Source organism: Elephas maximus, chromosome 12, assembly GCF_024166365.1.
Source record: "Elephas maximus indicus isolate mEleMax1 chromosome 12, mEleMax1 primary haplotype, whole genome shotgun sequence".
NCBI lineage: Eukaryota > Metazoa > Chordata > Mammalia > Proboscidea > Elephantidae > Elephas > Elephas maximus.
Genome location: NC_064830.1, coordinates 76,305,669 through 76,332,965, shown reverse-complemented (window position 1 = coordinate 76,332,965; position 27,297 = coordinate 76,305,669). Strand labels below are relative to the sequence as shown.

The following is a 27,297-nucleotide window of genomic DNA, read 5'->3' as shown; positions in this document are numbered from 1 at the left end:
GCCCAGGTTTTCTCTCCTGTTAGCAGGGAGTTGGGATAATTTTGTTTCTTCTAGGCTCATGAGCTCAGAACTGAGTCTCTTTAGGGGAAGGCATGGTCTGGCTGTGGGTCTCCAATGACTTTCGGCTCCAAATCTTGGTGTTAATGTCTGGGTCTTATCTGCCTCTTCTCTCCCTACCTCAGCCATATTGAGAGTGGTGTCGTCTGTCCTGCAGCTTGGAAATATTGTCTTCAAGAAGGAAAGAAACACAGACCAGGCATCCATGCCGGATAACACAGGTACTGGCTCCCTTTTACCAATAACTGCGATGACTTTGGGGATGGGGAAGAATCAAACTCAGGGTGTGACCATTTTCTGGATGGAGGTATCTGGGGTGTTAACAAGAACTGGACTAGGTTACAATCTCTGACTTCTCTCTTTTTTTTTTTTTTAACTGTGTCCCTGCTGAAGACCCTAGAGAGGAATGTTCTCTCTTTCTCTCTTCTTTTTTAATGTTTTCGGTGAAGGTTTACGCAACAGTTTAGGCTCTCACTCAAAAATTTCTGCACAAGTTGTTCAGTGACATTGGTTACACTCTTTGCCATGTGTGAGCATTCTCATTATTTCTGTTCCAGTTGTTCCATTTCTATTACTCTAGTTTTGCTGCCCGGTTACATTCTTATCTTTGTTTTAAAGTAGTTGTTGACTGGTCTCATATAGGTGGCATAGTGGTTAAGTGCTTCGGCTGCTAACCAAAGGGTTGGCAGTTCAAATCCGCCAGGCGCTCCTTGGAAACTCTATGGGGCAGTTCTACTCCGTCCTACAGGGTCGCTATGAGTCGGAATCGACTCGAGGGCACTGGGTTGGGTAGGCGATGTTTTAAAGAGCACAGTACTTAATGGGTGATGTTCATTATTTTTTGAGCCAATTTGTTGTTTAGCTACAAGGTGACCGCAAGGGTTAGTTTCGGTTCAAGGTCTGAGGAGCATTGCAAGGCAATGGTCTTGAGGAGTCCTTTAGTCTCAACCAGCCTACTAGGTCTGTTTGTGTGTGTGTGTGTTGTTGTTGCTGTTTAAGGAATTTGAGGTTCTGTTCCACATTTTTCTCCCATTCTATCAGGGTCCATCTATTGTGTTCCTGATTAGAGCAGTCAGTTGTGGTAGCCAGGCACAATCTAGTTTTTCTGGTCTCAGGGTAGACTGGAATGTTCTTGAATCAGAGGGTAGGAAATAAACTAATAGTTTTAGAACAGACAGGGTCCTTAGGGGTCATCTGTTCTATACTCCTCACTCATTTTTTATTTTATACAACTATTTCTGGAGCATTTACTATGTGCCAGATACCGGGATATAGGAGGAAACAAGAAAGACACAGCCTTTGTTCTCATAGCATGTACAGTCTTGCTGGGGAGACAGACCCCAGGTTTCCCCACAGTTAGGGTTGCCTTTTATTTTTAATAAAATACAGGACCCCCAGTTGAATCTGAGTTCAGATAAACAACAAATAATTTTATAAGTATATCCCATGTAGTATGTGGGACATAATTACAGTAAAAAACTATTCGTTGTTTACCTAAAAGTCAGATTTCACTGGGCATCCTGTATTCTTTTTTTTTTTTTTTTCCTTTCCTAAATCTGACAATCCTAGCCACAAATAAACAGGTTATATTTTAAAAAGATAGCTCATGCTTATTGGTGGCTGGGCCAAGAAGGAAATGGGTTCTCACCCTGCCTGGCTTCTTGTCCACCTGCAGCCTGGCCAGTCCCCGCTCCCAGGCTGTGCCTTATGTTGCTTTTTCAAGCTGCCTAGAGCTCACCGCGTTAGACCTGTTAATTGTTGCATACGTATTAGACTCCCCAAATATGCTATATTAAAGAAAATCCACACTCCAAAGAGAGACTGGCAGGGAAAGAGAAACCAAAAAGCACCCTTGGAAAGAGATGGGGACAAATCCTGCTATCACTCTCTTGTCCACCTCACTTGTGGAAACTGTCATGCCAGACTGGTCTTTGTGTTAAAGCAGCAGCTAGTGGTAGACTTGTTTGTGGCTTTGTTTTGAAAAAAGTTTTTAAATGCTGAAATGTGCTTACAATAATATAGTCAGTCCACATGTCCACTACGCAGAACTGACATTTGTGAATATTTGTTTTTTTTAATGAAATAACACAGTATAGATAATATTGATGTTCCCTTGGCCTTCTAGCTGGGCCCTGTTCTCCCTCCTGCACCCACACTTCCTGGCAGTCACAACTGTACTTTATTATGTACCTTTTACATTTTCACATGTATCTGTATAGATGAACAATGATGTCACATGTATCTGTATAGATGAACAATGATGTCACGTGTATCTGTATAGATGAACAATGTGTAGAGTTGCTGAATGATGTCACACTATAGATGTCATTCTGCAACTTGCCTTTTTTACTCGATACTCAACCATTGTCTAGATCAGAGTTTCTCGTCCTGGGTACTATTGACATTTTGGGCTGTATGATTCTTCTTTTTTTCTTTTTTTGAATAATATTTTATTGTGTGTTTTTGGTGAACGTTTACAAGCAAGTTAGGTTCCCCATTTAACAACTACTACACAGATTGTTAAGAGACATTGGTTATATTTTTCACAAGGTGTCAACATTCTCATTAATTCCCTCCTGAATACTTCACTCCCGGTAGTCTGGGTTCCCTGTCCCCTTACTCTTTCACCTTTGCTTTAGAACAATTGTTGACCATTTGCTCTCCTGTAAATGGTTTTTCTTAAAGATGTTCATTACTCACAGGTGATATTCTTTATTTTATGAGCCAGTATGTTCTTAGCTAAAAGGTGACCTCCAGGGATAATTTTGGTTTAAGGTTTAAAGCATTATCTCAAGGTGGTAGTCTCAGATCGTCCTCTAGTCTTGACTGGGCCAGTAAGTCTGGGATTTTTAAGAATTTGAATTTTGTTCCACATTTCTCTTCCATTTTTTAAGGATCCATCTATTGTGGTCCTGATCAGAATAGCCGGTAGTAGTAGCTGGGCACCATCTATTTCTTCCGGTCTCAGGGTAGATGAGCCATGGTTCGTGTAGACTGTTAGTCCTATAGACTAGCTGAGCTGGATAATTCTGTAATGTGGGGGCTGTCCTATGCCTTGTAGAAATTTTAACATCATCCCTGGCCTCCACCCACTAGAGGCCAGTAGCATTCCCTCCCTCAGTTGTGACAGTTAAAAATGAATCCAGAAATTGCCAAGTGTCCCCTTGGGGACAAAATCATCCCGGGTTGAGAACCATTGGTCTAGAGAAAAAGAGAAAGATCATTCTTTTAACTGTTATTTGGTATTCCATCTTACAAAAATACCACACTGTATTTGTCACTCCCATATTAGTGGTCATTTAGGGTGTTTCCAGCATCTTGCTGTTACAAACAATGTTGCAATACATATCCTTGAACAGGGTGTCAAATACTTACTGAATAGTTGCTATATATCAGGCACTTTTCATACCTTACCTCATTTAATTCCATTAACAACCCAACAAGATACCAGGTAGCTTCCCTTTTATAAAGCTGTGAAAAGCAATGATCTGGGAGGTTAAATAGCTTGTCCAAAGTCACATGGCTAGGAAGTGGGAAGGGGGCAAGGACTTAAACCTAGAACTCTTTGAGCCTAAACGCCCAGTTGAGGCATATCCTCCACTCCAGATCTATCATTGCCTCTTAGCAAAACATCGGGGATGGGTTCACTAATTACAGCGGTTTTGGGGGTTCTTTCATACTGTGTTCTCTACCATCATGCTTCATTTCTCCAGGAGAAACCAATGTATATGCAGATCACAAATATCCGTGTGATGTATCTTCCTTTCCATGCCTTTTCTTTGGTGAGGAAATCAAGATGCTTCTTTTCCCCATTCAGCTGCTCAGAAAGTTTGCCACCTCATGGGGATTAATGTGACGGACTTCACCAGATGCATCCTGACCCCACGTATCAAAGTTGGGCGGGACTTGGTACAGAAAGCTCAGACAAAAGAACAGGTAATGTGGCACTTGCCATTTATTCCTGCAAAATCTTCCATCCATCATCTGTCTACCTGTCCATCTGTCTGTCCATACTTTCATCCATCTGTCTGTCCGTCCGTCCACCTACCCACCCACCCACCCACCCACCCACCTATCCATCCATCCACTCATCTATCTATCCACTCATTCATCTCTTTAACCCTCCATCCATCCAGTCCCTAGAATATTTGAAACCGCATGTCATGTTCTCAGCAAGAACCAACAGAGTCTTTCACTCATATCTTATCTTGATTTCTTTGTGGCAGGTATGAGGCCTGACCTAAGAGATTTACCTGTGGAAATGACTATGTAGCCTTTCTAGAGACAGGACTGCCTGTCCCTGAATGATCCCTGAGATGGAACAGATTCCATAGGTCCTCTGAAGGGAGGTGTTCAGTCATTCATACAGTCACTCCTTAGGTCTGACATGCTATCGTTTGCTGCCATTTTTGTACTGGTTTTAAAAATGATGTAATTTACATTTTTGTCTATTTGTTAAGAACTGAGTGTATGTAGAAGGAGAATTAAAATCTGAACCATCAGCCTGGCTTATATGAAAATGCAGCCCACAGGAATAACCGTGTTTCGTTGTTCCCTCTGCAGGCTGACTTTGCTGTAGAGGCCCTGGCCAAGGCCACTTATGAGCGTCTTTTCCTCTGGATACTCAACCGTGTGAACAAAGCCCTGGACAAGACTCATCGGCAAGGGGCTTCGTTCCTGGGGATCCTGGACATTGCAGGCTTTGAGATCTTTGAGGTACAGTTAAGTGGGACCATGACAGCCATGGTTTTGGTTGTCTGGGACAAGGCTTCCCCTGGGAAAAATCATTATTCTGGAAAAAGGCAGACAGCCCCAACAGGGTGGGAGCCTGGCTAGTTAAAATTAGACACTTGAGGATGTAAGAGAGAAATCCAACAGGGAATGCATTAGTTTGTGAAACCGAGAAGGCCAGAGGTACAGCTGGATTCTACAAGCATCTGTCATCTCCTTCTGTGCCTTCCTCCACATTGGCCTCATTCTCAGGCAGGCTTTTGCCTCATGGTGGCAAGATGGCTGCCACAGTTCCAGACTGCCTCTCAGTAACCCTGACAGGAATGAGCACATCTTTTTTCCAACAGTTCCAACCAAAATTTTAGAGTTGAGTCTCATTAACTTTTATTCTCCTGCCTTGGGCCACATGATCATCTCTAAGGTCTTCATGTAGTGTAAACATGGCTACTGGATCCCACCCTAATGGGCAAGAGGGAAGTTCTCAGAGAAAGGGAACATCTCGGGACTCACAGCTATCCCAAAAGATGTCTGCTACAGCGTTACACCCTCTCTGAGCCTCAGTTTCCACATCTGTAAAATGGAGGTGATAACATACCTCATGTCCTGATGGCGCAGCGGTTAAATGCTCAGCTGCTAACCAAAAGGTCGGTGGTTTAGACCCACCAGCCGCTCTGCAGGAGAAAGATGTAGCAGTCTACTTTTATAAAGATCGGAGCCTTGGAAACCCTGCGAGGTAATTCTACTCTGTCCTATAGAGTACTTATGAGTCGGATTCGACTCCACGGCAATGGGAACATATCTCACAAGGGTATTCGAGGCATAGATCATTGTGCAAATGGTGGAGATAAGCATCCTTAAAAATAATGTGTGTGAGGAACATGTGACATTGGAGCAAAGGAGTATGAAACAAAATAAATTTCGCCAACCCTGCTGAGCCCTAGGCAGCCTTTGTTGGAGTCCAAGCCCTCTCTGTGGGTGCTGAGATGGTAGAACAGGCTCTTGTGGAGAGGGCGGCAAGCCATGGGGTTTCTCTGGGGTGGAGCGTCCCTGGGTCTGTGTCCTCATGACTTCATACAAGGAGCTCACCTGGCCTCCCCTGGTGTCATGTGCGCAGGTGAACTCCTTCGAGCAGCTCTGCATCAACTACACCAATGAGAAGCTGCAGCAGCTCTTCAACCATACCATGTTCATCCTGGAGCAGGAGGAGTACCAGCGCGAGGGCATCGAGTGGAACTTCATCGACTTCGGGCTGGACCTGCAGCCCTGCATCGAGCTCATTGAGCGGCCGGTGAGGGGCAGCTCCGGCCCAGGCGGGCGGGCGGGTACTCGTGCCTGCGTGGTGCCCCTCATGCTCACACGCATGTATGGCCTTTGTATAGCTGATCTGTGGGCCTGCATGCTCTCGTGAGCACATCGGCCTCCCCCATCACCTTGTCCTGGAAGACTGCACCCTGAACTTTTTTTTTTAAATTAATATTTTATTGTGTTTTCGGTGAAAGTTTCCATAGCAGTTTAGATTCATTCAACAATTGCTACACAAGTTGTTCAGTGACATTGGTTACACTCTTCACAATGTGTGAACATTTTCGGTATTTCCATTCTGATTGTTCCATTTCCTTTAATCTAGTTTCCCTGACCCCTTACATTCTTGTCTTTGTTTTAAAGTAATTGTTGACCATTTGGTCTTATATAAGTAATTTTTTAAAGGAGCACAGTGTTTACCGGCAATGTTCATTAGTTTTTGAGCCAATTTGTTGTTTAGCTACAAGGTGACCTCAAGGGTTAGTTTCAGTTCAAGGTTGAAGAGTATCTCAGGGGAGTAGTCTTGGGGAGTCCTCCAGTCTCAATCAGTCCAGTAGGTCTGTTTTTTTTTTTTTAATGTGAGGTTCTCTTCCACATTTTCCTTCCATTCAATCAGGGTCCATCTATTGTGGCCCTGATTAGAACGGTTGGTAGTGGTAGCCAGGCACCATCTAATTTTCCTGATCTCAGGGGAGGTGAGGCCATGGTTCGTGTAGACTGTCCTGTAGACTAGTTTCTTCCTTGAGTCTTTGGTTTTCTTTCTCTTTTGCTCCAGACGAGTAGAGACCAATAGTTGTATCTTACTTAGATGGCTGCTTGCAAGCTTTTAAGACCCCAGACACTACTCAGCAAACTAAGATGTAGAACATAACTTTATCAACTATATTATGCCAATAGACCGAGGTGTCCCTTGAAACTATGGTCCTAATCCTTCAAATGCACACGGAGCTCTTGTGAGCTAAAGCACACTTTTCGTTAGCCCATTTTAATTAACATCAGAGGTATTTTCTTTCTTTATTTCCCCTCCTTTCCTTCCCTCTTCCCTCCCTTCTCTTCCCTTTCTGTCTCTTCCATTCATTCATTACCAAAGGTTTTTTTTTTTTTTTTTTTTTCATGCATCCTAAACTTCTGAAACGGGAGCTCTGATTGAATCATGGCAAATGCCTATTTACTGAGCACCTACTCTGTGTTAGGCCCTCTCTTTAGGGGCTGAGAATGCAAGTATAAACATGACAGGCATGGTTCCTACCCTCCTGGAGGAACAGACAACACAACCAGACAAACAACAGAAGCAACTAAAGCTACCTATAAGGGCAAAGTGGAGAATAATACAGGGGGGCCTGCTTTGGACAGGACAGTCCAGAAATGCTTCTCTGAGGTGTGGACATTTAAGCTGAGTCCCCAGATGAAGCCTGTTTCCTCCAGACTACTTAGTTTAGGAATGCCTCACCCCTCAAGAAAATGCTGTACTAAAAGGAACCCTGAGGTGAATTGTTATGTAAAGCAATGAATTTCTTGGGAAGAATTGGTGTATCTTTGTGATGTTGTGTGTGTTGCCCACTAGGGAGCGGCAGCAAATATTATGTTTTGTTGGTGCCTACCCAAGTAGCCGTGGTGGTACAGTGGTTAAGCACTCCACTGCCAAATGAAAGGGTGTCAGTTCCAACCTAACAGCAGCTCCGCAGGAGAAGGATGTGGCAGTTTGCTTCCATAAAGATTTTACAGCCTTGGAAACCCTATGGGGCAGTTCTACTCTGTCCTATAGGGTGGCTGTGAGTCGGAATCGACTAGAAGGTGATGGGTTTTGGTTTGGTGCCTGTCCTTCCATCCCTAATCTGGGTACATTGGACACGGGGTGATTTGAGGATAGATTTTTGGGGGGTGTGAGTGGGCATAAATCTGTCTTTATATATAGGCAAATATTTTAATGGGGCTAGGGGGTTGCCTAGATGCTGGTCTCTTGAGGTGGCCAGCTATACCTGGGGAGCCTGAGGCTTGGGTGCCCTCCTGCCCTGGATCTAACCTTGCCCTCATTGTCTTCCTCAGAACAACCCACCAGGTGTTCTGGCCCTGCTGGATGAGGAATGCTGGTTCCCCAAAGCCACAGATAAGTCCTTCGTGGAGAAGCTGTGCACAGAGCAGGGCAACCACCCCAAGTTCCAGAAGCCCAAGCAGCTCAAGGACAAGACTGAGTTCTCCATCATTCACTACGCCGGGAAGGTACCAGCTGAAGGTCCCAGGGCCCTCTTTGTCCCGGGGGGAACAGCAGGGAAGATGCTCAGAATAGGAATCATTTGGGAATGGCAGAACTTTTGGGCTGGCTGGAAACTCCAAAGGAATGTATCGAATCCCAACCAAGTCCTAAATATGGTTTTTCTGAGATTCTGTAAGGGATGAGATTTAGCATCTCTAATATATCTCAACTTTGGTGGCCAGGAATTTCTTTCTTGGGTAGACACTAAATCCTTCCTGCTACAAGTTAAATCCCACAGGAAGGTCCACTGGAATAGGATGACAGTAAACCCACTTTTTTTAATTTTTATTTTTATTGTGCTTTAAGTGAAAGTTTACAAATCAAGTCGGACTCTCATACAAAAATTTATAAACACCTTGCTGTATACTCCTAATTGCTCTCCCCCTAGTGAGACAGCACACTCCTTCCCTCCTCTATTTCTTTTCGAGACCATTTGGCCAGCTTCTGACCCTCTCTACCCTCTCATGTTGCCTTCAGACAGGAGATGCCAACATAGTCTTAAGTGTCTACTTGATCCAAGAAGCTCATTCTTCACTAGTATCATTGTCTATCCCATAGTCTAGTCCAATCCCTGTCTGAAGAGTTAGCTTTAGGAATGGTTCCTGTCTTGGGCTAACAGAAGGTCTGGGGACCATGACCTCCGGGGTCGTTGTAGTCTCAGCCAAACCATTAAATCTGGCCTTTTTACAAGAATTTGGGGTCTGCATCCCACTGCTCTGCTGCTCCCTGAGGGGTTCTCTGTTGTGTTCTCTGTTGGGGCAGTCATCGGTTGTAGCCGGGCACCATCTAGTTCTTCTGGTCTCAGGCTGATGTAGTCTCTGGTTTATGTGGCCCTTTTTGTCTCTTGGGCTCGTAATTACCCTGTGTCTTTGGTGTTCTTCATTCTCCTTTGCTCCAGGTGGGTTGAGACCAATTGATGCACCTTAGATGGCTGCTTGCTAGCCTTTAAGACCCCAGATGCCACCCTCCAAAGTGGGATGCAGAAAGTTTTCTTAATAGATTTTATTATGCCAATTGACTTAGATGTCCCCTGACACCATTAAACCCACTCTTGAGTTCAACAAGAATCTCCTTTATCATGGCCTTGGGTTTGCCATTGCCAGCCTGTGCTACCTGGGGAAATCTGGGATAGCTGTCATTGTCATCATCATCATCGTGTAATGGGTGTATTGTATGGGACCTTCCCCTATGGCTCCTGAGGGTCCTAGAAAAAACATAGCTTAGTCTAGCTTGCAGAGTCTTAGGTATTGTATTGACTCCATGGTGTCCCTGCTGCATCTGGGAACAGGTAATGTGTTGTACCAGGGATCAACAGACTACGACCCATAGGCCAAATCTGGCCCACCACTTGTTTTTGTAAATAAAGGTTTATTAGAACATGGCAGTACCCATTGATTTACATATCATCTATGGCTACTTTTGCATTACAAAGGATGGCTCACAAAGACTGAAATATTTACTATCTGGTTCTTTACCAAAGAATTTTGCTGATCCCTACCCTTTACTCAAGGGAGTATATATGTTCCTTTAAACATATAGAGGTAACATTTTTCTTCTCCCCACTTCATAAATATCTTTTTTCAGTCCCCTCTGAGATCAGTCCTAGCCATCACCATAACAGCCCACATTCCACAGTCCACCAGATCCTTTTATTCATAGTCAAAATAATAAAATTAAGGCTCTGGTCACTCTCTATATTTAAGCCAGGAATTTAAAAAGCCTTGTGTGACCTTCTTTGGTATGGCCATGTATCAAAATATCCAAGTTAAAAAAGTTATGTTCATTACAAAGGGAAAAAGAGGTTCCCAAACTTATTATTTTTTTAAATAATCTATTTTTGTTGAGAATATATACAGCAGAACATATACCAAGTCAACAATTTCTACATGTACACTTTGGAGTCACTGATTACATTCCTCAAGTTGTGCACCTGCTCTCACCTCCTTTTCTGAATTGTTCCTCCCCCATTAGCATAAACTCATTGCCCCCAAGGTTCCTATCTAATCTTTTGAGTTGCTGTTGTCAATTTGATTCCATATAGATAGATCTTAAAAGAGTGTAATAATGCTCAAGGCAGACATTCTTTACTAGTTAAGCTAAACTACCGTTTTGTTTTAAGAAGACTTCAGGGGATATTTTTGGTTTAAGATTTAAAGATTATCTCAGGGCAACAGTTTCAGGTTCATCCAGCCTCCATGGCTCCAGAAGATCTGGATTCCACAGGAATTTTAAATTTTGTTCTGCATTTCCCCCTTTTGATCAGAATTCTTCTGTAGAATCTTTGATCAAAATGTTCAGTAGTGGTAGCCAGGCATCATCCAGTTCTCTTGGTCTCATGGCAAAGGAGGCAGTTGTTCATGGAGGTAATTAGCCACACATTCCATTTTCTCCTCCTGTTTCAGACTTTCCTTCTTCTCTTACTTCAGGCAAATAGAGACCTAACAATTTAAACACTAGAGTTATCAAGCCTTCTCTGCTCAGATGTGAGGGGGAAGGTATTTCCCATCATAAAATATCTTAACCTTTCATAACGCAACAGGTATTGTCCTGGGCTCTCGAGAAAGGGCCACTGGAAGAGGGTTACTAGAAGAATACATGGACTAGAGAGGAGGCCTTCTGAGCAGTGCCCACCATTTATTGGTGACCTACTGTGTGCAGGGCCCTTGGGAGCACTGATCTCTTGGTCTCTTCATTGGTGTTAGTGGATTCCTATCATGGCGGCTGCCAATATTCTTTCCTCTCTGACCTCAGAAGACCTAGGAGGGAAACAGGAAGACTCAGCCCTGCCCTTACTTTTGAACAGAAGTGAGGACATCTGATGGGTGGGATGGTCTTTGGCAGGTGGACTACAACGCGAGTGCCTGGCTGACCAAGAACATGGACCCACTGAATGATAATGTGACTTCGCTCCTCAATGCCTCCTCAGACAAGTTTGTGGCCGACCTGTGGAAGGATGGTAAGGCCATCCCTGCTCTGGGTGCTATTTTGATCAGGAGAATCAAACACCCTAGTCTTCTATCTCCTTCCAGCTGGTCCTGATTCCCACACCTGCTCCCAGGAGGTGGGTGTGGGGAGAAGGCAGTGTTGACAAGTGACATCTTATTGAAACATTCAACCACCTACCTCCCTGAATAGCAGCCCCTAAGCCCCACACCTGGACCGCCAGGGAGAAGGTCCCGGGGTCAGGGCTCAGGCAATACATGGCAGAAACAGTGTCCTAGGCATGGTGATTTAGAGTACTCTGATTTCAGGAGTCAAAAAGACCAGGTCTTGTCTCCACCACTTACTTAGCTGTGTGATCTTAGACAAGTCACTTAACTTCGTTAAGCTTCGGTTTCCTCATTAGTTAAATTGAGGAAACAATAATAGTTTCTACCTCTCCTAAGATTATTGTGAGGGTCAAATTAGACCTGTGGTGCTTAAACTTGGCCACCCATCAGGGTCACCTGGAGGGCTCATTAAACACAGATCACTGGACCCCACTGGCCAGAGGTTCTGATTCCACAGGTCTGGATAGGGCCTGAGAATGTGATGCTGATGCTGTGGGCTCTGGGGACCCCACTTTGGTAAACTTTGAGAACCCATGGATAGGTAATCCATGTGAAGTACTTAGCCCCTGCCTGGCCCATAGCAAGTGCTCAATGTTGGCTGCTGGAATGATGGCTTGAGTTGGGATTTGCTCATTTTGTTCCCAGCCAACTTTGTCCACAGCTGTTTTCTTTCTTGGCACAGGGAGTCTGCCATTGTTTTGAGCGTGGTAGAAGTTGCTCCAGGGAGGGGTCAGCTGTGCCAACATTTACTGAGCGCCACACCTTTGGCCTGGGTAACTGTATCTCAGCTTGGGTCTCCTTCACCCCGGGACTCATGAAGCATTCACTAAGACCTTCGCTCAAGTTGCCCACAATCCTGGGGAGAGACACATAAGCAAAGAGGTGATTGCATGGAACCTACAGGTGTAATTGAGTACAAGGGGCAGAAATGGTGCAGCCCCCATACACGTGGTCTGGGCTTAGTACATGCAGCATCAGATGGGTGGATGGGAGTCTCTTATTCCATTCTGAAAGAAAAAGGATTCCTGTAGTAATACTAGAAGGAGCCCTGGTGGTGCATTTGTTAAGCGCTTAGCTGCTAACCTAAAGGCTGGTGTTGCAAACCCATCAGCTGCTCCATGGGAGAAAAATGTGGCAATCTGCTTCTGTAAAGATGACAGCCTTGGAAACCCTATGGGACAGTGTACTCTGTCCTGTAGGTTCACTATGAGTCGGAAATGACTTGAAGGCAACAGGTTTTGTTTTGGTTTCATAGTAATAATGGGTTCCCTGGGTGGTGCAAACGGTTAACACAGTCACTGCTGACTAAAAGGTTGATGGCTTTAGTTCACCCAGAGGAGCCTTGGAAGAAAGGCCTGGCCATCTACTTCTGAAAAGTCAGCAATCGAAAACCTTATGGAGCACAGTTCTACTGTCACACACGGGGACACCATGAGTTGTAGTCAACGGTAACTAGAACTGGGTTGAGCACTTGCTAATGGGGTGCCGGGTTCCTACCTCAGGCGTTCGCATCTGCTCTACCTTCTCCTGGGACATTCTTCCCCTGGGTGTCTCCATGGTCATTCCCTCAATTCCTTCAGGCCTCTGCTCAAATAGCAATTTATCAGAGAGACCCTCATTACACTGCTTAGGAGAGTACTCCATCGTTCTCTCTCCCCTTTACCGTGCTTTATTTTTCTTCTAAGCATCCCTCAGCACCTGGGATATTTTATACTCATACACGGGCTCATTGTCCATCTGCTTCCATGAGAATAGCCATAGACTGTGATCCCCTGAGTGGGGGGCAGGGTATCCCCAGGGCTTGGAGCATGGTAGGTGTTCAATAAATATTTATTGAGAGTGCAGGATTGAAGGCCAGCAGAGAAGTGAGTCCTTTCCATGCCTTTTGGTCAACAGCAAGTGTGTTAACTGTTTATACCACCCAGGGAATCCATTATTACTATCAAACCGAAACCAATCTTGTTACCATTGAGACAAGTCTAACTCATAGTGATCCTATAGGACAGAGAAGAACTGCCCAATAGGGTTTCTAAGACTGTGAATCTTTATGGAAGCAGACTGCCACATCTTTCTCCCACTGAGCGGCTGGTGGGTTTGCACTGCCAACCTTTCGGTTAGCAGCTGAGCACCTAACCACTGTGCCACCAGGGCTTCTTCTATTATTACGACAGAGATTATTTTTCTTTCCAAATGGAATCTGAGACTCCCACCCACACATCTGATGCTGCATGTACCAAGCCCAACTCGCTTGCGTGGGGGCTGCACCATTTTTGCCCCTTGATTCATTTACATCTCCAGGTTCCATGTAATCATCTCTTTGCTTGTCTGTCTCTCCCACAGAACTGTGGGCTCCTTGAGGGAAGGGTCTTAGTGAATGCTTCATAAGGGACCCTGGAGGCACTCATGCCTTCCCTCCATTATGTAGATGAAGAAACTGAGGCACAAAGAGGTACAGGCAAACACAACCCAGTGAGTCCGCTGCCAGAGCGGGGTTTATTCCAGGTTTCCTCACCCCACAAGCTGTCCCAAATAGACAATACTTGGAAAGAGCCTTCCCCTCCCCCATCACACTAATGCTTCTACCTCACCTAGTGGTGGAGATGAAGGTGTTGTCTGGCAGGGGAAAGAATGGGTCTGGTGCCCACTGAGAGGGAGTAGGGACCTGGGGCCCCTCAGAGAAGATTCTGTGCACAGGAGTCTTCACTCACCCACCCCCTCTGGACTTGGTTCTCTGGCCTGTTGTGAGGGCTGGGGGCCCCAGAGGGCTGACATCGCCCTCCGTGTTCCCATAGTGGACCGCATCGTGGGGCTAGACCAGATGGCCAAGATGACAGAGAGCTCGCTGCCGAGTGCCACCAAGACCAAGAAGGGCATGTTCCGCACTGTGGGGCAGCTCTATAAGGAGCAGCTAGGGAAGCTGATGACCACACTGCGCAACACTACACCCAACTTTGTGCGCTGCATCATCCCCAACCACGAGAAGAGGGTGAGCCTGCCCGGCCCTCAGGGCTCCCTGCCCAGGATTGTCTGGACTGGTCAGAATGTTTCCCTGGGAATGAAGGAAGGAAGGGCGCTGAGTGCGTCAGGGGACTGGGGAGAATGGGCCCCAGAGGCACTGAGGCAGACCAAGGGTAGAGGAACAGAGGGAGAAGAAGCCTGACTCTCCCCAACCTGAGGTCTCCATCAGCCTCGAGTAGAAGATTATCTGAATCTCCTACCCATTCCCCATCCCCAGAGTCCCTGGGTGGTGCAAACAGGTGAGCGCTGGGCTACTAATGAAAAGGTTGGTGGTTTGAAGCCACTCAGAGGTGCTTCAGAAGAAAGGGCTGGTGATCTGCTTCTGAAAGATCATAACCATGAAAACCTTATGGAGTGCATTTCTACTCTGAAACACGTGGGGTCACCATGAGTTGGAATCGATTCAACAGCACCTGGTTTGTTTTGGTCTCCCCATCCCTGGAGGCTGAAGAAGGCAAGGGAAGAAGGGAGAATGTATCCAGGGACCGTTTCAGCCATAAGTTGCTGTCAAGGGCACCAAGTCATTCATTCACTCGTTATTCCGGTAAATGTTTACCAAGCTTCTACCCATACCAGGTGCTGGGGACACAGTGGTAGGTAGGCTATAGTCCTGGCCTGTAGGGTTCACACAATCAAGCTGAAGAGTTCCCAACTGGAGGTGATTGTGCCCCTCCAGGGGATGTTTGGCAAAGTCTAGAGATATTTTTTGTTGTCACACTGGGAGGAGGGTGCTACTGGCATCTTGTGGGTAGAGGCCAGGATGCTGGTGAACATCCTATAATGCACAGCACAGCTCCTGTCACAAAGAAATATCTGGTCCAAGGTTTCAACAGTGCTGAGGTTGAGAAACTGATCTAGTGGGGGAGGCAGACACAAGCTGAGAGCCATGATGTTATGGGGTAAATTATGAGAACACCAAGGAGCCAACCTCAGGGCTTAGAGAAAGTTTCTTAGAGGATGTGAACTTTAAAGAATGAGTAGGCTTCAACTTGGTGAAGTGGTGGTTGAAGTGGGAGCAACATCGTAGGCAGAGGGACCAGTAAAAAGAAAAGTGTGTCAGTAAGAACTGATGGGTCTAAGAAAACACTGAGTAGGTAGTTTCATGTTGTTGACATGCGATGGTGTTAGGCAGGGATTTGGGAGAGATGAGGCTGAATGGGTAGGCAGGAACTAGATCATGGAGTTCTTGTGTAGTAAGCAGGGTTTGGCCTTCTTTCTGTAGGGATGCCATTGGGGAGGAGCCCCTGGGTGGTGCACGTGGTTGATGCACTTGGCTGCTAGCTGAAAGGCTGGAGGTGCGAGTCCGCCCAGAGTCACCTTGGAAGAAAGGGCTGGTGATCTACTTCTGAAAACTCACCCATTGAAAACCCTATGGAGTACAGTTCTACTCTGACACCCATGGGGTCAACACATGTGTTGAGTTGGGGTTAACTCAACAGCAACTGGTTTTTAGGTCATCGTAGATTCACATTTTAGAAACAGAAAAAGGGCATGGACTGGAGAGGCAGGAAGACCAGGTAGGATGTTGCTGAAGTTGTCCGGGCTGGAGAAGACAGTGTTGTATGAATAGTGGTGATGATGGGGATGGAAAGACATGGGTGGCCTGGGAGATATTTGGGAAGTAGGAGCTATAGAAGATGATGATGGACAGGAAATAAGGGGCGAGGGAGAGAGAGGTGACCAGGATGAAGCCCTAATCCCCACCCCAGTGATGGCTAGTGCCACCAAGTGCAAGGGCAAAAAGTACCAATTAGGGGGACTGGAAACGCAGAGAAAGTGCACTACTTTGCCCCTTACCCCTCAGCTGAGACCTCACTTGGTGCCTCTGTTAATACCCATTCTGACCTGGCAAAGTTGGTCATCCAGGCCTGAAATTTGGGGCTTATTGCTTCTGGGTCCCAGCCCCAGCAATCATTGCCCTTTTCCATCGCAGTCAGGCAAGCTGGATGCGTTTCTGGTGCTGGAGCAGCTGCGGTGCAACGGGGTGTTGGAAGGCATCCGGATCTGTCGTCAGGGCTTCCCCAACAGGATCGTCTTCCAGGAGTTCCGCCAACGGTGAGCCCGCTGGGGCCAGTGCAGGTGGGGTGGTGGGTGAGTGGGGCTGGGAGGAGGGACAGATGATGGAGATGCTCGGTGATTTCTTTCCTGTCTTTCAAGCTATGAGATCCTGACGGCAAATGCCATTCCCAAAGGCTTCATGGACGGGAAGCAGGCCTGCATTCTCATGGTGAGTCCAACCTGGCTTTTAAGCAGGGGTAGGTCACACTCAAGGAGCCCTGGTGGCACAACGATTAAGTGCTCAGCTGCTAACCAAAAGATCAATGGTTTGAACCCACCAGCAGCTCTGTGCGAGAAAGGACCTGGCAATCTGCCCCTGTAAAGATTACAGCCTAGGAAACCCTATGGGGCAGTTCTACTCTTTCCTACAGGGTTGCTATGAGTTGAAATCAACCCAGTGGCACACAACAACAGGTCATGGTCAGTTTCACATTTTACAAACAGTGAGGGGCTGGACTGGAGAGGCAGGACTAAAGATAGAAGACCAGGTAGGAGGGTTTTGAAGCTGTCAAGGCAGGAGAAGATGGTGGTGAGTGGATGGACATGACGATGGGAATGAAGAGACGTGGGTGGCCCAATCTAAGGCCACTCTGCCTGCAGTTGCTCGGGGTGGGACCACTCCCCAAATGGCACAGCTGAAAATGGGAACTTTCCTCCTTCCTTCTGCAGATCAAAGCCCTAGAGCTCGATCCCAACTTGTATAGGATTGGGCAGAGCAAAATCTTCTTCCGAACTGGGGTCCTGGCCCACCTGGAGGAGGAACGAGACTTGAAGATCACAGACGTCATCATGGCCTTCCAGGCGATGTGCCGAGGCTACCTGGCAAGAAAGTAAAGACCGTTCCCCACATCCTAATGCCTCCCCCCACCCCCACACACTCAGATCAGAAACACCAGAACTATTCAGTGGGTGGTTCTTGCCTCATGTTCTGACTCCCTGATTCTAAGAGGTCATCTGTTATTAGATGCATTGTTGATTGAATGGCAGCTTTTTCTTGGGGGAAAGAAATGTCACCACTTCAAATATATGCCTAGTTATGAGTACAGGATGGGGAAGAAGTCCTGGCCTGTGGGCCCTGGAGTTTTAGACCAGAGTTCTCCCCGGCCCCCCATTTATTTGCTGATGGGCTATGGGCAAGCTATAGTACCCTCTGAGTCTCAGGTCTCTCTACTGTAAAATGAATATGATCATTTTTCCTTCACGGAGTTGGTTATAAGGAGTCAATGAGATAATACGTGAAGAGGGCTTGGAACAGTGCCTGGTTATCATTTCTGAAATGTTGGAATGGAAAAGGAACCTAAAGAAATAGTATTTGGCTCTATAAATTTTTTTTTTTTTTATATCCCCATAACCAAATGGGACTAAAATGGTGGGGCCTTGGAAGATCTGCTTCCCCTTCTGTTTTGTGAGGACTTGGAGGGTTAAGGTTCCTGAATAAAAACTGTACCCTAAAAAGGATTGTGGGGGCTGGGGAGTACTCTCTCTGGAGTGCTTATTATCCTTAGGTATAGGACACACCCTCATCTTCCCTGATTGTGTCAAGCTGATTCTCTGTCAAGTGGGCCAGGGTTAAAGTTGGTGAAGGCCAGATCTGTGGAGCATTTGGTCCAGGGACAGACCTAACGTGTTAAGTTTCATAACTAAATTCTCTGTTGCTTCCCCGTCCACCTTCAAACTAACTGGTCACCTACATTCAAGATGGCCACCAAGATGGCAACCATAGAAAAGAAGGTCATGGTCACTGGTGTATGGTTTTTCCAACTTGTTAGTCCTTAAACAGGAAGAGTGCTGGTTCCATGTCGAGGTCTTAAACAGGCTCTTGCCTCCAGATGATATAAGTGGTCTGTACCCAGACTATATACTTGTACTGATGCTCAGGGCTTCCGGAAGAATCTGAACTGAATGGAATGGGGAGTGTCCCTGTGCTACTCCCAAAATTACAAGCCAAACAGAAGGGGCTTGGTTTCAGGATGCAGCAGAGAAGGATGCTGTGGACAAAAGGAAGTGTGGAAAACAGGCAGTGTGAACAATGAGGAGGGTGAACAATGAGGAGTGTGGACAATGAGGAGTGTGGACAATGAGTGTGAACGATGAGGATTGTGGACAGCGGGGAGTGTGGACAGTGGGTAGTGTAGACAGTGGGACGTGTGGGGGGCGGGATTATAGACCATAGGAGTGTGTGGACAGGCTGGGCGGCTGGCCTTGACTCAGCTTCTCAGGGCTCCGCTCTTCCTTTCCCAGGGCCTTTGCCAAGCGGCAGCAGCAGCTGACAGCCATGAAGGTGATCCAGAGGAACTGTGCCGCCTACCTCAAGCTGCGGAACTGGCAGTGGTGGAGGCTCTTCACCAAAGTGAGTGCTCCTGGCCTGGAGTGGGGCCTGACCGCCCCCTATCTCAGAGGCTGTGCTACCTCTCATCCCCAGCCTGAGTCGTCACCCTACACCCTCCAGATATGGGACTGGAGACGGTGGAAAATGGAAGAGCTACTGAAGGCTTGAGAAAAAAACCTTCCGCCTGGTGATCTCCAGGTCTGAGCAGGCCTTCTTTGGCACATGTTACAGCCAAGGCCTTAACACAGGTCCAGAGCTTTTCTGGAACTGCAAGCACCCCTTAAGTTCCCCTTTTATTGCCACGCCCACTTCCTGCGTGCCCCCATCACCTCCTTAACCCACGGCCACCACTAATCTGTTCTCCGTTTCTATAATTTTGTCATTTCAAGAATGTTACATACATGGAATCATGCAGTATGCTGTCTTGTGGGATTGGCTTTTTTCTTCCAGCACAATGCCCTGGAGACTAATCCAGGTTATTGCTTGCATTAATCGGTCCTTTTTATAGGAAGAGGAAGAGGCCTTTGGGTACTACTTATTCCTACAGTGTCACTGGTTGTAACGTACCAACTGTGCAAAGACATACTCCGTTGCAATAGACTGGCCTCCTCTATGTGCCCTGGGGTATGAAAACTGGCACACACTTTGTGACTGAACAAATGCTTGTTCAGTACCTACTGTGTGCCAGGCATGTGCCAGGTACTGGGGAGACAGCAGAACAAGACACTGTGGTGTCTGCCCTCATGAATATTCTCAAGTGGAGGAGTAGACAGTGAACAGTCACAGAAATAAATACATAATGGCAAACTGTGCTAAGTGCATAAAGGAACCACCAGTATATAGCACAGGGGCCCCCTGTGCCAGGAGGGGCTCAAATACACCGAGCTAGGAGTCAGCTCTGTGGGGATCAGTGGGGAAAGTTGCTTTTTGGGTCATTCCATTTGACCCAACTCCTGAAAAATGATCCTAAGAAAACCATCATAAATAAAGAAAATCAGGAATTAAGAGTGTTCATTGTGGCCTTGGAAGTTGCTGGGTGATGTAAAAGGTTAATGTACTCAGCTGCTAACCAAAAGGTTGGAGGTTTGTGTCCACCCAGAGGCACCTCAGAAGAAAGGCCTGGTGATCTCCTTCCAAAAATTCAGCCATTGAAAACGCTGTGAAGCCCAGTTCTACTCAGTCACACATGGGGTTGCTGTGAGTCGGTATTGACTTCACGGTAACAAGGAGCCTTGCTTGCGATAGCAAGATTTCAATGTCCAGCCCTAGCAAATTGAACCAGTAATGGCTCATCCATTTTTCATTAATATTTTCTAACTATTAAGAATGATAGCCATCTTAAAAAAAAAAAAAAAAGACAAAAACAATGTAACAGCATGGGTAATAATTATCTTGTCATGTTAAGTAATAAAAATGGCATGTAAAACTAGGCAGTATAATCTCAAGTATGTTTTTAAAAGCTGTAGAAAAAAAGACTGGAAGGAAACGCTAAGAGTACTAATAATGACTTAGGTAAGAGAGGTAGGATATGGGGAATGTTTTCGTTTCTCTCCTTAGAGAGAAGCATGTCAGTTTGTCAGCTGTAGTTCTCTTGGGATGAGATTAAGCGGGCAAGGGGGGGGCTTTCTCCTTTCACTTTGTATATTTTTGTGTTGTTCATTTTTGTGCATGGTTTCTCAGCCTCGGCACTGTTGACTGTTGACATTTGAGGCTGGGTCATTCTTTGTTATAGGGGCTGTCATGTTCATTGCAGAACGTTTAGCAGCATCCCTGGTCTCTATCCATTAGATGCTAGTGGCCTTCCCTCCCAAGCCCAGTTGTGACAACCAAAAATGTTCCCAGATGTTGCCAAATGTCCCCTGGGGGAAAAACTGTTGCTCTAAGTTATTACAATGAGAGTGTATTCCTTTTGCCGCCAAAACCAATGGTGGGTGGTCTGGCCATGTGTGTGCAGGTGAAGCCGCTGCTGCAGGTGACCCGACAGGAAGAGGAGATGCAGGCCAAGGAGGATGAGCTGCAGAAGACCAAGGAGCGGCAGCAGAAGGCGGAGAGCGAGCTCAAGGAGCTGGAGCAGAAGCACACACAGGTGCCCAGGCGGGGAGCAGGGTTGGTGTGGGGAGGGAGGCTGTGCCCGCAGCCCCCATAGGCTCACTGGTCTCCTCCCAACTCTGCGTGCAGCTGACTGAGGAGAAGAACCTGCTGCAGGAGCAACTGCAGGCAGAGACGGAGCTGTATGCGGAGGCTGAGGAGATGCGGGTCCGGCTGGCCGCCAAGAAGCAGGAGCTGGAGGAGATTCTGCATGAAATGGAGGCCCGCTTGGAGGAGGAGGAGGACAGGGGCCAGCAGCTGCAAGCTGAAAAGAAGAAAATGGCCCAACAGATGCTGGTAGGGCTTTGGGGGAGGGTTGCCCTCACTGCAGTCCTGTGGGGTGGGCCCAAAGATATGTGTTTCTGTGGGACAGATGGAGAAACCAAGGCTTGGAGAAGGAAGGCCACCTGCCCAAGGCCTCAGTGAGAGCTGAATTTGAAAACAGGTCTCCACCAGAGCCCACCCTACTCTATTGCCCTGTCTGTTGTGAGCTAATACCCTTTCTCTTGTAGGGACCCTGGGTGAGGATACTTGCATTAGTCATTTATTGAATGGCAAAACAAAACACTCAAAACTTAGTTTGAAACAATACACGTTTATCATCTAACGCAGTTCCCATGGGTCAGGAATTTAGGAGGGATCAGCTTAGTTGGGTAGCTGTGGCTCAGGGTCTCTTATGAATTTGCAGTCAAGATGTAGGCCAGGGCTGCAGTCATCTGAAGGCTTGACTGGGCTGGAGGATCTACCTCCACAGTGGCACACTCCATGGCTGTTGGCAGGAGGCCTCATTTCCTCACCATGTGGAGTTCTATAGGGCTGCTTGGGTGTCCTTACAACTTGGCAGCTGACATCCCCCCAGAAGCCAAAGCAAGTGATCTATGAGAGAGAGGAGGGAGGAACCCACAATGCCTATTATATCTCATCTGGGATGTCACACTGTCACTTTCTGTTTGTTAGAAACAAGTCACTAAGTCCAGCCCACACTTAAGGAGGGCTGGCAGGCCTTTGGGCTTTGCCTCTTGAAGGGAAGAGTAGCAAAGAACTTTTGGACTTACTATACAGTAAATGGAATTGAAACCACTAGAACAGAAATAACGAGACTGTTGACACAATGTGAAGAATGTAACCAATGTCATGATCATTATGCCTAGCAACTGGAATGGAAGCGGGTTTTGCTTGTGTATATTTTCACGCACACAAAAAAACAAAAACAAAAAAAACAAAACATTATGGCACCTAAAACCAAACCCATTACCTTTGAGTCAGTTACTACTCATAGCAACCCTCTGGGTACCTACTATACCCATTTTACAAATGAGAAGACTATGGCTCCAGGAAGCAAAATAGCTTGCCCAGACCTTTTCTTTCCAGCAGATAGAGACTGCATTGTACTGAGGGTGATGAGGCCCAGCCTCTGTATCAGTTAACTCCCCAGATTTCCTTGAGAGTGAGTTTGGTTTAAGCAATGCTGTGATGCTTTTCCCTTCCCCTCAAAGGACCTGGAAGAACAGCTAGAGGAGGAGGAAGCTGCGAGGCAGAAGCTACAGCTTGAGAAGGTCACAGCTGAGGCCAAGATCAAGAAGCTGGAGGATGAGATCCTGGTCATGGATGACCAGAACAATAAGCTGTCCAAGGTGAGTGAAGTCGTGATTCTGCATTAAAATCAACAGGCTCCCCAGGGCTCAGGATTCCAGAGCCTTCTGTTTTCAGCCAAATACACCAAGTTATTGAAGGCTGAGCAAAGGGTTGCCTCCTGGCAGTGACAAGACGGCCTTGGGACCGCTTTCCTGATGCCCATGTGCATTGGACTGGGTGGTCTTATTGGCACCAGAGTTGCCAAGGAGCGATCCTCACAAACACCTAGCCATGGAGACCCCAAGTTGTACAAGGGCAAGCAAACAGGCCTGAGAGTCAGGGGCCTCTCCCATATTCCATTAACCACTGTTCCAGTTAGCCTGGGACTGAGGGGATTCAGAGATATGGGGCTTTTAGTGCTAAAGATGTGGAAGTCGGGAGCAGACCAAGGCAAGTTGGTCACCCTAGTCTGTAACCACTGACCAGCCCCACTGAGGGCTAGCTCCTTTTCAGCTCTTTGGAGGTTGATGTCAGCTGGGCACCTACTGTGAGCCAGGCCCGGTATTAGGTGCGGGAGATGCCTATTGATGTATGTGATACATACGTCTGTGAGACAGCAATGATGCGCATAACCAATACTGTGGTCAGGAGTCTGTAGGAGGTATTTATCCTAGTACAGTGAAACCTGTGAGAGCCAGAACTCGACCGGCTGCCTTGTTTTTTGGGGTCTCACAAGTTTTCTGCCTTTGACAGGGTGCAGCCTTAACACTTTTCTGTCGCTCTCTATTAGTGGAAAATATTTGCATTTTCTTTCTCTGACAGGTTTCTGCCTTACACAGGTTCTGGCTTTCACAGGTTTTACTGTCTAAAGTGAAGAGAACTAAGGCGTGGAGGTGGGGTATTAGGGAAGGCTTTCTGGAAGAAGTGACATTTAAGTGGAAACCTGAGGGAAGAACATTTAGGGAAGGGGGCATGAAGGAGTGTCCCAGGCAGGTGGCCCAGTGTGTGCAAAAGCCCACAGCAGGGAAGAGCTGGCACTTGGGGAGGAACTGAGAGAGGGTCCTGTTGACTAGGACATGAAGTGTGAGGGGCAGAGAGGCATGAGAGGGGAAGTAGCCCGTTTCATTCGAAATTATCATTACGAAGGGACTTCTCTTTACCATTTAAAACTGTAGGTTGTGTTTGGTTAGAATGTGGGTTTTTCTTTGAACTGGTTTATCTGGAAATTACTAGAAGTTTAAACATCCTGGGAAAAAAAAAGAAAAGCTGATGCTTCTTTTTTCTCCCCACCCCCCAAAAGGAGCGAAAACTCCTCGAAGAGAGGATTAGTGACTTAACGACAAATCTTGCAGAAGAGGAAGAAAAAGCCAAGAATCTCACGAAGTTGAAAAACAAGCACGAATCTATGATTTCAGAACTGGAAGGTAAGCCAACTACCCAAAGGGATTTCGAATGGATTCTTTTTTTTTTTTAAAAAAACCAGGAAAATCAGGAAGGAAATTTGAGAATGACGAATTCTTTCAAGAAAGTTGTAGCTCTAACCAAGCTCCCCAGTGATCCTTCATCAACATAAACCAAACCAAACCCTTTGCTGTGGAGTTGATTCCAACTCATAGTGACCCTGTAGGCACACGGGTTAATGATGAAGATGCATAAATCAGTCACAAAAGGACAAGTATTGGATGATCCCACTTCTATGAAATATCTAGAATAGGCAAATGGATAGAGACCCAAAGGAGCCCTGGTGGTGCAGTCGTTAAGTGCTCAGCTGTTAACTGAAAGGTCGGCGGTTTGAACCCACCAGCCACTCCACGGAAGAAAGATGTGGCAATCTGCTTCCATAGTGACTTACAGCCTTGGAAACCCTATGGGGCAGTTCTACTCTGGGGGCTCTATGAGCTGGGACGGACTCGATGGCCATGGGTTTGGATTTTTTGTTTTATAGAGACCAGAGTTTATTAGTGGTGACCAGGGGTTGGAGGTAGGGTGAAAAGAGGGGTCATCGCTTAGGGAGAACTGAGTTTCTGTTAAGAGTGATGGAAAAATTTGGAAACGGATAATGATGATGGTTGTACAACATGATGAGTGTAATTAACGTCACTGAATCGTACAGGTAAAAAAAGTTGAAATGGTGAATGTTATTTATATTTTTACCACACACCAAAAAATAAGATAATAGAAGCAGCTTTTCGGGAGGACTAACCGTCCTTCCACAGGCTAAAGGTCTGGGCAGTGGTGCTGACTGGGTGGGGGCAGTGTGTGCATGTCCCCTGAGCAGAAGGGCTCACCCTCCAGGCATCTGTCAGGTGGCCTCCACTCCTGACAAGCCCCTGGCTTTTCGCAGTGCGGCTGAAGAAAGAGGAGAAGAGCCGACAGGAGCTAGAGAAGCTGAAGCGGAAGCTGGACGGCGAGGCCAGCGACTTGCATGAGCAGATTGCTGACCTCCAGGCACAGATCGCCGAGCTCAAGATGCAGCTGGCCAAGAAAGAGGAAGAGCTGCAGGCGGCCCTGGCCAGGTAGCGGGGCAAGGCCATGCGTGGGGACTGTCATTGAATATCCGTGTGTCCCTGCTACTTCTCAATGGCCACCCTGGTCAAGGTGGTCCCTAGTCCAGGCTTGGAGATCCTCCCCCAGGTCAGAGCTCTTGTGAGCCTCCCCAGCCCTGCTCCCTGCCATACACAGGGAGCGGGTTCCTTGGCCTGGTATTCAAAGCCCCCCAACCCTGACCTAACCAGGCTACTCAGCTGTATCCCTTATTGCTGCCCACTCACAAGTGCAGTGAATCGCCGTGGTTACCCTCCTCCCACCCCCCACCTAATTACCCTCTTGGCCTTCCCTCATACTGTCCCCTACGCACCCATCATGGTCAAAACCACATGCCAGCTCCGCAGCACCAGGAGGGCACTCTCCTCCCTGAAACTCTGGGAGCGCTGTCTGCCACTAGAACAACTCTGCTTACATCCCACCTTGATTCCCAGGCCCACCTCCACTATGCTGGGGCCCTGGTCTAATCATCCCCCCACGTGGAGCCCAGTCCAGTGCTTTGCATGAAGCAGGCTCTCAACAACTGAGTACATGGAAGAAGTGATTGTTCAAAGTTCAGAAAGCATCTATTAAACCCCTACTGTGAACCAGGCAAAGGTCCCTGGGGGACACAAACAGTTTGCCCTCAACTAGTAACCCAAAAGGTTAGTGGTTCAAACCTACCCAGAGGCACCACAGAAGAAAGGCCTGGCAGTCTGCTTCCGTAAAGATTACAGCCAAGAAAACTGTATGGAGCAGTTCTCTGTAACATGTGGGGTTGCCATGAGTCAGAATTGACTCAATGGAAATGGTGTTTTTTTTTTTTTTTTGCGAACCAGGCACCTTGTTAGTCTGGCATGGTACTTCGTATTCTTTCAACATAACCCCCACTTGTGGCCTGTTTTTATGTCAAACCTTGGCACTCATGTTACCCATAAATGTCCAAGCAGCCCAACAGAGCAAGAAGGGGTCTTCTGTGTCTTGGGCCATCAGTGGAACGTGTTTTGATGTCTGCGGAACAACAGTGGCTGGTTCCAGAAAACAATTTTTGGCCACATTGTGAGACAGCAGGGGGCTGGGCCCTGGGGTTGTAATCCTGGTGACGTGTCGCTGGCAGGCTCGAAGATGAAATTGCTCAGAAGAACAATGCCCTGAAGAAGATTCGGGAGCTGGAGGGCCACATCTCTGACCTTCAGGAGGACCTGGACTCCGAGAGGGCGGCGAGGAACAAGGCTGAGAAGCAGAAGCGAGACCTAGGGGAGGAGCTGGAGGCACTGAAGACGGAGCTGGAGGACACGCTGGACAGCACCGCCACCCAACAGGAGCTTAGGTGAGAGGGCAGCCCGCAGCAGTGGCTCTGAGGCCCCTTGTGCTGATGGGCCCATGGTATGAGAGGGAGTGACCCCAGAGCAAACCCCAAGATACCTTCCTGATTTCATTTTGCTCCAAAGAATATGAGGACTGTTACTTTAGATCTTTTTTTTTTTTTTGGTATCATCATAACAGTACATGCTCAAAGACACCAACAAAAATCACTCTCAGTCCCACCACAGTTAACAGTTTTGAGTATTTCCTTCCTGTCTTTTTGTATCATCCATCCATTCATATGGGTGGTACAAATGGTTAACTTGCTTGGCTGCTGGAAAGGCTGGTGGTTTTAGTCCACCCAGAGGCACCTAGAAAAAAGGCTTGGCAATCTGCTTCTGAGAAATCAGCCATTGAAAACCCCACGGAGCCCAGCTCTACTCTGACATACATGGGGTTGCCATGAGTCAGAGTCAACTCGGCGGTTTTTTTTTTTTCAAATGTATCTAAGTTTTTGTGTTTAATTTCTAAAAAAATGGTCATCCAAATACATACGTATACATGTATATGTACATATGTGTTTAATTTTTAAAATAATATTTATCAGATTGGTCTGGGATTTAAGATTCACTGCAGACAAATAAAACAGCAACAATAGCAAAACAGATCACCTGGCAGATAAGAAACACTGACTCTAGCGAATCTAGGTCATTTATTCATTCAACAAATTCAGTGAAACCTGTGAGAGCTGGAACTCGCCAGACTTCCTTGTTTTTCCGGGTCTCGCAAGTTTTCGGCCTTTTGATAGGGTGCGATCATACCACTTTTCTATCGCTTGTTTAGTGGAATATATTTGAGGTTTCCTTCTCTGACAGGTTTCCGCCTTACACGGGTTCTGCTGGCTTTCAAAGGTTTTAACAGTATATGAATGTATTTTGAGCACATCTCTTGTGTAAGGTGTGTGCTAACATTGTACACCCTAAGATTCATCTCCTACACTTTGGGTT

At 46.8% G+C, this 27,297-nt stretch overlaps 1 protein-coding gene across 2 annotated transcripts in view; it reads left to right on the top strand.

Annotated features, from left to right (window-relative positions):
• The window catches only part of MYH11 (myosin heavy chain 11), a 153,774-nt gene that overhangs the window by 104,188 nt on the left and 22,289 nt on the right, over positions 1–27,297 (top strand). For both annotated transcript variants that reach the window (XM_049902729.1, XM_049902730.1), the window contains exons 10-26: positions 183–278; positions 3,875–3,993; positions 4,621–4,773; positions 5,903–6,076; positions 8,137–8,310; positions 11,186–11,300; positions 14,187–14,380; positions 16,346–16,467; positions 16,570–16,639; positions 17,140–17,300; positions 18,712–18,820; positions 20,754–20,885; positions 20,978–21,184; positions 22,384–22,521; positions 23,763–23,886; positions 24,807–24,978; positions 26,103–26,315. In XM_049902729.1, the coding sequence (XP_049758686.1) occupies positions 183–278; positions 3,875–3,993; positions 4,621–4,773; positions 5,903–6,076; positions 8,137–8,310; positions 11,186–11,300; positions 14,187–14,380; positions 16,346–16,467; positions 16,570–16,639; positions 17,140–17,300; positions 18,712–18,820; positions 20,754–20,885; positions 20,978–21,184; positions 22,384–22,521; positions 23,763–23,886; positions 24,807–24,978; positions 26,103–26,315 (2,473 nt within the window). The remainder of the gene's footprint in view (positions 1–182; positions 279–3,874; positions 3,994–4,620; positions 4,774–5,902; positions 6,077–8,136; positions 8,311–11,185; positions 11,301–14,186; positions 14,381–16,345; positions 16,468–16,569; positions 16,640–17,139; positions 17,301–18,711; positions 18,821–20,753; positions 20,886–20,977; positions 21,185–22,383; positions 22,522–23,762; positions 23,887–24,806; positions 24,979–26,102; positions 26,316–27,297) is intronic.